This window comes from Hylobates moloch, unplaced genomic scaffold (assembly GCF_009828535.3).
Source record: "Hylobates moloch isolate HMO894 unplaced genomic scaffold, HMol_V3 SCAFFOLD_21, whole genome shotgun sequence".
NCBI lineage: Eukaryota > Metazoa > Chordata > Mammalia > Primates > Hylobatidae > Hylobates > Hylobates moloch.
This window is the reverse complement of record NW_026652296.1, coordinates 29,342,987-29,352,960: the sequence shown is the minus strand read 5'-3', so window position 1 is coordinate 29,352,960 and position 9,974 is coordinate 29,342,987. Positions and strand designations below refer to the sequence as shown.

At 42.2% G+C, this 9,974-nt stretch overlaps 1 protein-coding gene across 1 annotated transcript; it reads left to right on the top strand.

The window, feature by feature from the left end:
* Positions 1-2,834: 2,834 nt before the first annotated feature.
* DEFB118 (defensin beta 118) lies at positions 2,835-8,073 on the top strand. Its single transcript, XM_032142815.1, has 2 exons — positions 2,835-2,942; positions 7,015-8,073. The coding sequence occupies exons 1-2, from the start codon at positions 2,885-2,887 to the stop codon at positions 7,326-7,328; spliced, it is 372 nt and encodes a 123-aa protein (XP_031998706.1). The 5' UTR covers positions 2,835-2,884; the 3' UTR covers positions 7,329-8,073.
* The last annotated feature ends 1,901 nt before the right edge of the window (positions 8,074-9,974 follow it).

The window sequence follows — 9,974 nt, the reverse complement described above, 5'->3', positions numbered from 1 at the left end:
AACATGTTACATGGCTGAATCTCAAATAATGCCAGTGACTTATAGAAATCAGATTTAAAAAAAGAGTACCTACTCTATGGTTACACTTATATAAAATTCTGGAGAATGCAAACTAATGTATTGTTATATCTACAAAATAGATCAGAGGTCTTCTGGGGATGGAGGGAGAAGACAAGGAGAGGCAGGAGGGAGAGATTCCTAAGGGACATGAAGAATGTTTGCGGGTAGTAGAATTGTTCAGTTTCTTGATTGTGATGAAGGTTTCATGAGTATATACATGTCAAAATTATCAAATTACATACTTTAAACACTGGAAGTTTGTTGTTTGTTCATCGTATCTCAATAAAGCTGTTAAAAAAAAAAAATAAGAAATTGGCCAGACATGGTGGCTCACGCCTGTAATCCCAGCACTTTGGAGAAAATATAATGGGAGTTTAAATCACATAGGGTCTTGCAAGCCTTTGAAAGAAAGCCATTCAGAACCTTTGATCACAGGATGATAAAAGAAATGCAGATTAAAACAACAGTATGAGGGAGGCTGAAGCGGGCGGATCACTTGAGGTCAGGAATTGGAGACCAGCCTGGTCAACATGGCAAAACCCTGTCTTTACTAAAAATAGAAAAATTAGCCAGGCATGGTAGCGTGTACCTGTAGTCCCAGCTACTTGGGAGGCTGAGGCAGGAGAATCGCTCGAACCCGGGAGGCAGAGGTTGCAGTGAGCTGAGATCTCACCACTGCACTCCAGCCTGGGCAACAGAGTGAGACGCTGTCTCTAAAAAAAGAAGAAGAAGAAGGAGAACAGCTTTCAGCATAATAAAAATCTAATAAGTAAACAGCAATGGAAAGTTCAGGTATATTTCTTAATGGATATGGACTGCATTTATCCCTTGACAAGAGTGGCTGGCTGTGGGCACTGGGCCAGGGTCTCGCTGGACACCAGGGACTGCACCCACCTAGCTTCTCCTCTGTGATGAGTCCTTCTGCTTCAGGCCATTTTTTTTTTCACCACTGTCTCAGATATGAGATCAGGCTCTGTGAATTGGGGTAGGGGTAATCCAGATTTTCCTGTTTTCCTGTAGCATGAGTGAAAAAAGGTGTTTCTCAAGTTCTTCAGTTTAGAAAGGGTCAGGGATCTCTGCAATTATCAGGACATGTAGAGAAACCATTCATAAAATTAAGAACATAGATTTTTATGCTTAGAAGGAACTAGAAAAGACATTCTTTATTCCGTATAGAAATCCATCCTATTTAATCACTTAGGCCCTGCTTGCAAATGAGTTATAGAATACCCCCTCCCTCTCTGGGAAACCATTCCACAGTAAGAGAGTTCTGCCTGTTAGAACATATTAATCTAAAATTAATTTGGAGGTCAGGTGCAGTGGCCTATGCCTGTAATTCCAGCACTTTGGGAGGCCAAGGAGGGAGGACCACTTGAACCCAGGAGTTTGAGACTGGCCTGGGCAACATAGTAAGACCTGTCTCTCCAAAAAAATTTTTTTTAATATTCGGGCATGGTGGTGAATACCTGTGCAGTCCCAGCTACTCAGGAGGCTGAGGTGGGAGGATTGCTTGAGCTCAGGAGCTTGAGGCTGCAATGAGCTGTGATCGCACCACTGCACCCTAGCCTGGGCTACAGAGCAAGATCTTGTCTCAAAAAAATAAAAACATAAAACAAAATTAATTTGAAAATAGCCCACCACCATGCTACGCTCTCCACATGGTTCCATCCAAAAGAGAAGTCTCCTCAATCACATGGCAACCCTGCTAATTCCCATCGATTATTTTCACAGAGAAGGTCATCAAATCCAGAAGAGAAAAATCAGCAACCTCCTCTAAAGCTTTACAGAGACTTTTAGAGCCAAGTAAACAAGAGGGAGCAAAAGTTGAAACACAATGAAAATGCAACTAAAGCAATGCAGGACCTAGGCTGACTCTGCGGGTGACATCGAGGTTCCACATCCCAAAGGCAGGTCTAAATGTTGGGGTCTTCATGGACAGCTCCCAGACCTCTGATGAACCTCATGGTGCACTTGTCAAAGGTAATATCCCAAATTATTGTATTGTATTTTTTTTTTTTTTGAGATGGAGTCTCACTCTGTTGCCCAGGCTGGAGTGCAGTGGTGCGATCTCGGCTCACTGCAACTTCCACCTCCTGGGTTTAAGCAATTCTCCTGACTCAGCCTCCTGAGTAGATTGGATTACAGGCCCACCCACCACCACGCCCAGCTAGGGAATTTTTTTTTAATGACATTGGGTAGCATCCCCCTTTGAGTCTTATAAATGATCTCCCTCAAACTTCTGCAGCAAGTGACTTCTTGGACAAGTCACTTTCCCTAGTGGGCACATATGTAAGAGAGGGATTTGGCTTATAGATTGACATGTGTTCATTATCGTTTATTTCCACAAACCTTCACTGAGAGCATGCTTTGTGCCTTGGGGACTCAAAAATGAAAGACACGTTCCCTACTCTCAGGAATTTCACAGCCGGGTGCGGAGAGACACACAGATAAGTAGACCATTCAAAAGTAGGTTTATGCTAGAGTGAGAGTGGCTGTGAAGAAGGGCTGAGCCCTAATGAGAGATCGAGGAAAGCTAGGGAAGATGTCCCAGTGTGAATCTTCCCTCTCCATTGCTCCAAACACCTCCTCAAAACCTGTGACTTGTAACCCTTTGCATGCCCTCCCAGTGCCTGGATCAAATGCTCAGCCTGTGTGCCACACACTAGACTGATGTTATGCATGGATAAGCTCTTAGATATCCAGCTGGTTCTGTGCCCATCCCTCTGCCCCCACTGCAGAGAGGCCAATAAAACTCTTGTTCAGACTCACACTGCACACAGCATCCTGAACTCCTGGATCTACCGCCTCCTGTTTCCCAAGGACCATGAAACTCCTGCTGCTGGCTCTTCCTATGCTTGTGCTCCTACCCCAAGTGATCCCAGGTAATCAGAGGTCAGGGAAGCTACAAAAATAGAGGTATAGTGGGTTCTGGCTCATAAAAATTCCAGTGTGTCATGGTACCCCCCAACCTGGGCAGCTCCACAGCTCCCACACTGGGACTATGCTCCTGGCTGGGGTAAAACCTGGGAGTAGAGCAAGTTATCCTCAATAGACAGGGGCAGTCCCACCACCCAGAGTTGTCCTTGGTTCTATATTCCAAGTTGCCGCCTAAGAAACTAGGGAAAAGCTAGGCTCACATCTGTTCTCTTTCCAGCTTGTGCCAGCTTTTGGAAATGATTCCCGCAGCCCACTTCGCTATGTTTTCTTGGGCCTAAAAGTCCTGCTATGGCTGTAATGAGGTTCTTTTGGTTTTCTAATATTCTAGAATTTGGTGAACAGGTCAGAAAATATTGGTAGAGCTGTTACACGGAAGACAGAACTGGCTTTTCTTCTTCCTTCTACAGTGAAAATCTAAACTTTTCGTAATCACTGCTTTCTTAAGTATACCTAAAGGCATGACCAGAACTTTGAAATCACTGGTGAAGAGAGCCTGTTTCCCCTTTGTTTTATGTTTTTTAAGGTGCATTTCAATGTATGATCGAACTTACATAAAGATGAAGCTAAATATTTCTTTTTTTTTTTTTTTTTTGAGACGGAGTCTCGCTCTGTCGCCAATCACTCACTGCAACTCTGCCTCTGGTTCAACAATCTCTGCCTCACCTCCAAACTGGATTACAGGCATCACCATCATGTTAGTAGAGACGGGGTTTCACCATGTTGGCCAGGCTGGTCTCAAACTCCTGACCTCAGGTGATCCACCCGCCTCAGTCTCCCAAAGTGCTGGGATTACAGGCATGAGCCACTGCACCCGGCCCTATGCAGCACTCTTCTTTCACTTATTATTTTGTGGCCATCTTTCCATGTCACCGTCTAAAGATCTGCCTTACTGTTTGTAAAGTTGTATAGTTCTGCTGTAGGATAAGCCATATAAAGTCACATATAGTCATTTGAGACATTTTTTAATTTTTGAACAACACATCAATGAATATGCTTGTACAAACATTAATATATTTACATATTTGGACACGGGCTTAAATAGGATAGATTCCTAGAGGGCAAATAACAAGTTAAATGTAAGTCTGGTGGGGGTGGGCAAGAAAATTAAAAATATATGTTTGTTCCATTAATTCCTCTCTTCTTCTGCCCTCATTGCAGAGAGGCCAATAACTCTTGTTCAGAATCCCACTGCACAGAGCTTTCTGAACTGGCATTCAGGGTAGGGAAGCAGGCAAACCTCCCCTGTTTCCCAGGGACCATGAAACTCCTGCTGCTGGCTCTTCTATGCTTGTGTTCCTACGCCAAGGGATCCTGGGTAATCAGAAGTCAGTAATCAGAAGTTGTGTATCTTAAAGGACACTGCCAGCAGAAATTGCCAACTCTGGGGGTTTTTAGTAATTCTTCAGTTACAATTCCAGACACAAACACGTATAATTCTGTGTGATCACTTTGAAAGCAATTGTGTCTGCTTTGAGTTCTAGTGGAGATATTGAGACTAGGAAAGAGACAGATGTGAAAGATTTTGTACATGCAATCCACAAGTTATAAAAACTCAGCATATGGGAAGTGAAGGAAATATTACATGATCTGGGGTTTCAAGTTTGAGTGGTAAGAGCGATAAATTGGAGCCATCCTCTTGGAGCAAATTGTTGAGACAATGAAAGAAGCATAAAGTCTTGATGCTTTATCTTAAAAAGCCCCTACATTTGAGGAAGAAGAATAGAAATCAGTGACATTTATAGGAACAGGGAGATCTCCCTACCCTCTCACCGAAAATACACAAGGGTTTTTCTATCACCATAATCCTTCAAACACCCAGCTGATGAGTATAAAATAACCTCTTACTGTTGTGGTTGTTTTTTTGTATTTGTTTGTGTTTTGAAACAGAGTCTCGCTCTGTTGCCCAGGCTGGTGTGCAATGGCAAAATCTCAGCTTGCTGCAACCTCTGTCTCTGGAGTTCAAGTGATTCCCCTGCCTCAGCCTCCTGAGTAGCTGGAATTACAGGCACGCACAACCATGCCTGGCTAATTTTTGTATTTTTAGTAGAGATGGGGTTTCAGAACATCGGCCAGGCTAGTTTCAAACTCCTGACCTCAGGTGATCCACTCGCCTCAGCCTCCCTCGTGCTGTTGTTTTAATCTGCATTTCTTTCATCATCCTGTGATCAAAAGTTCTGAATGGCTTTCTTTCAAAGACCTGCAAGATTCTATGTGACCTCAACTCCCATTATATTTTCTCTAGTTACTCTCCACTTAACTTACTCTATACTCACGATAACTACCTTATTGTTTTTCAGGACTTTTGAGACAGGTCCTGTCTCTAAGCCTTTGCACTTGCTGCTTCCTCTGCCTGATATATACTCTGTCCCCAGTTAGTCTCGTAGCTCGCCCTCTCTCTTCCTTCTCAAACCTCAAGGGAAGTCTTTCACTATTTCCCTTCTAATCACACACTTCCTAAACCCCTTCCCTGCTTCATTTCTCTCCATAATGCTTATCTTTTTTTTTTGTATTTTCATAATGCTTATATTATGTATCCCACATAAAGTATGTTTTACTTTCTTTTCTTATTATCTACTTTTTTTCTTTTTTCTTTTTCTTTTTTGAGACAGTCTCGCTCTGATGCCCAGGCTGAAGTGCAGTGGCATGATCTCAACTCACCGCAGCCTCCACCTCCCAGGTTCTAGTGTTTCTCCTGCCTCAGCCTCCTGAGTAGCTGGGACAATAGGCATGTGCCACCACGCCTGGCTAATTTTTGTATTTTTGGACACACATTTATTTTATACTTTGTTTTATAATTTTTTATTTTTTTAATTTCAATAGCTTTAGGGGTACAAGTGAATTTTGGTTACATGGATGAATTGTATAGTGGTGAAGCCTAAGATTTTAGTGCACCCATCACTGGAGTGGTGTACATTATACCCAATAGGTAGTTTTTCATCCCTCCCCCTCCTCTTACTCTTCCCCCTTCTGAGTCTCCAAAGTCCATTATACCACTCTGTATGCCCTTGTGTACCCATAGCTTAGCTCCCACTTATAAGTGAGAACACGTGGTATTTGTTTTTCAATTCCTGAGTTACTTCACTTAAAATAATGGCCTCCAGTTCCATCCAAGTTGCTGCAAAAGACATTATTTTGTTCCTTTTTATGGATGAGTAGTATTCCATGGTGTATATATTCCACATTTTCTTTATTCATTCATCGGTTGATGGGCACTTAGGTTGATTCCATATCTTTGCAGTTGTGAATTGTGTTGCAATAAACATACACTACACACATATATTTTATATACTCATGTGAATGTATACTTTGCAGTAGAATGGGATATGACCAATGCAAATAACTTAATCACACTTGTTGAAGTAGCAGCAAGATGTACTTGTTGAAGTAGCAACAAGAAGTACTTTCGGGCCGGGCGCGGTGGCTCACGCCTGTAATCCCACCACTTTGGGAGGCCGAAGCGAGTGGATCATGAGGTCAAGAGATTGAGACCATCCTGACAACATGATGAAACCCCGTCTCTACTAAAAATACAAAAATTAGCCGGGTGTGGTGGCACGTGCCTATAGTCCCAGCTACTCAGGAGGCTGAGGCAAGAGAATTGCTTGAACCAGTGAGACGGAGGTTGCAGTGAGCCGAGATCATGCCACTGCACTCCAGCCTGGCAACAGAGTGAGACTCCACCTAAAAAAAAAAAAAAGAAAAGAAAAGAGAAGAAAAAGATATACTTTCTTTACTCAGGTAACTTTACATGGGGTACAGGTAGCTTCATTGTAAGTGGCCCCAATTCGTCATGACTAAAGTTTCTTTTCATTGATGGTAAGATTCATCCCACTTTCAGAATAGTTAAAAATTGGCAAATGGGAGGTTGAGTATTTACCAGACCTGAGGTGGGAGTCTTGCAGCCGTCATCTAATTATGATGCACAGTGTGGATATAGGATGCCAGATATACAGTCATGCTAGTGAAATTGAGAGCATCAGTAACCCCAAATCAATGGTCTTTCCTTTTATTATTCAGCCTATAGTGGTGAAAAAAAATGCTGGAACAGATCAGGGCACTGCAGGAAACAATGCAAAGATGGAGAAGCAGTGAAAGATACATGCAAAAATCTTCGAGCTTGCTGCGTTCCATCCAATGAAGACCACAGGCAAGTTCCTACAACATCTCCCACACCCTTGAGTGACTCAACACCAGGAAGTATTGATGATATTTTAACAGTAAGGTTCACTACAGACTACTTTGAAGTAAGCAGCAAGAAAGACATGGTTGAAGAGTCTGAGGCGGGATGGGGAACTCAGGCCTCTCTTCCAGATGTTCACCACAGCTCATGACTTCCTCTTGGCTGTCACTCACCCCTGTCCTCAGAGTGATAAACTAAGTCACATACAGATAAAGCACTGAAAACACCACAGTGACCCTCCCATCCCCCACCAATATGTAATTCTATTAATAGAAACAGCTGTGTAAAGAAGTCTAAAATTTTCACTGTTTCCAATGATAAACTCTTCAGTGCTCTTCTTGAAATTGTCAAATTATTTCCACAACAAGTTTTAACCCATTTTTAGTATTTCTTGTTTGCTAGTGACCTATGCACTACCTCAACAGCTTAGTTAGCTATTCCAACAACAATTTTTTCATGTATCTTTCTGTCTTCTCAACAGGTGTCTTAATGGCAGCATAAGTGGTCATGATCAAAATTCTAAATCTTTGCATCTGTGAGAGTAGCTACTACGACACTAAAAGCTTTTTTTCTAGAACAGGAGACACTTCAGGTGAAAGCATTCATTTTCCTACTAACTATGGCCTTGGAGCCAGGTTTTATCTCTCACCGTAGGAAATTGTCTGTCCCAGGTGTGAGCTATGAAGACTCCTTTGTGCCCCAGTGGCTTTGGGGTTGAAACAGATTCTGTCAAAAAGCTTTTATGGCTCTATAGACCCATCTCTTTGACCAAGCCTTGATCACATATGGACATCCAAGGGTAAGGATGGCCCCTCAACTGTGGGTGAAAGGATGGGTCATTTGTCCACCTGATTACTGAGAGCTTTACTTGTCTCCCTCTGATAGCAAAAAAAAAATCCTCACATCCTTTCCCATCCACATAATTCTAGAACAGACTTCATTCTTACAAATTTTCCAATCGTGCTCTTTCCAAGTACCTAAATAACTAGCCAATCCATTGCCAGCATTCAGGAATTACTATAGATCCATACCTAGGCAAGCCATCCTTCTACGGGAAGGACTTCCCTTAACCACTGTCTTTTGGGCCACCGCCACATCAGGCTGTAATGCAGCACTTCTGTCTGGTGCTAGCATGTCATGCAGACCATTCCACAAACCTGGCCTTGCTTTTTCCTCCTTTATTAACTAACCATAGGAACCCTTCATGATACCATTAGTGTGTGATGAAGAAGAGGCAATAAAGCAGGAATGGGTGTCATAGGCATCTGAACCACCTGCTTCTGCAGTTTAGCTTGCCACACCTGCTAAGTTCCAGTTTTGAACATATTACTTTTAACTAACATTGGAATTCTTCTTCACAGGTCTAATTGTATTATTCAAGGGGTTAGATAATACCTAATTCATGATGGGAAATTAGGGTCGCATTTTTTTTTAAACTTGTTATTCCTGATAATTCTGAAATTTGAAGTCTTTGAAAGTCTGAATCTCTAGACTGTGATTTCTGCTGACCTTAATTCATGGTGCCTTATTTCCTTGTGTGTTTTGTGATTTGGGGCTCTGGTCTGTTCATTTTTCTCAGAGGTTTAGTTGAGTAAACTAGTTGAGTCCTGAGTTAAAGGACTTTGTTTTCTTCTGTCTTTTTGGTACTACTAGCCTGGGACAACTTTAAGCTTGATTTTTTTTTCATATGACCCATGTACTGTGAATTCAGGCTGAGAGATTATATGAGATCTACCTTGAGGTTATAAATTCTCAGTGAAGATTTTTTTTTTCCATTTACTGAATACTTAGGTTCAAAATCAGGCAATTTTCCTTGAAAACCTCTGGTGAAGGAAAAGGAATGTTGTATCTGCTTTATTTTTACACAGCATATGTAACACTTTAAGGACTGAGATTTATATAGGGATCTCCTACTAGATTCATATTTTTTCAGACCCTAGTCACTGCCTTCTCTCCCCTGCTTACCCCCACCTTGGCCAAAGCCATGGAAACCAAAGCTCAAGTTCACCTGATTCAGCAAGGGCCTTTGTGACAAAAGCCAGCTTCAGTTACTGCCTTCAAAAGAGTGCCCACTTGCACTTGGCTTTAATATTTTTTTCTTTCTTTCTTTCTTTTTTTTTTTTTTTTTTGAGACAGAGTCTCCCTCTGTCACCCAGGCTACAGCGCAATGGTGTGATCTAAGCGCACAGCAACCTCCGCCTCCTGGGTTCAAGCAATTCTACTGCCTCAGCCTCCTGAGTAGCTGGGATTACAGGTGTGTGCCACCACGCCCGGCTAATTTTGGTATTTTTAATAGAGACAGGGTTTCACCATGTTGGTCAGGCTGGTCTTGAACTCCTGATCTCGTGGTCCGCCCGCCTTGGCCTCCGAAAGTGCTGGGATTACAGTCGTGAGCCACTGCGCCTGGCTGGTTTTAGTATTCTTGGCCTTACTTTCTTGCAAGGTTAAAGATGCTTTAAAAGTTTTGTTGTATATTTTAAGTACATTTTTTTCACTGTTTTCAGTGGGAGGATCAGCCTGAGTTCTTCAACCAGTATTCTTCCTAAAACAGAGGTCCAGAACCAACACTTTTATCCAGATCATAAACTTTGTTGTCGGGATGGGTGGCAGCACCAGAGAAAGGAGAAAAAAAGATCATTGTCAAAGGATGAAACTGTCACTCAGTGTCTAAAACCAAAATGCTGAAATGATTTCTTTCTTTTTTCTTTTTTTCTTTTTTTTTTTTTTTTTTTTGAGGCGGAGTTTTGCCCTTGTTGCCGAGGCTGGAGTGCAATGGCGCGATCTCAGCTCACCGAAA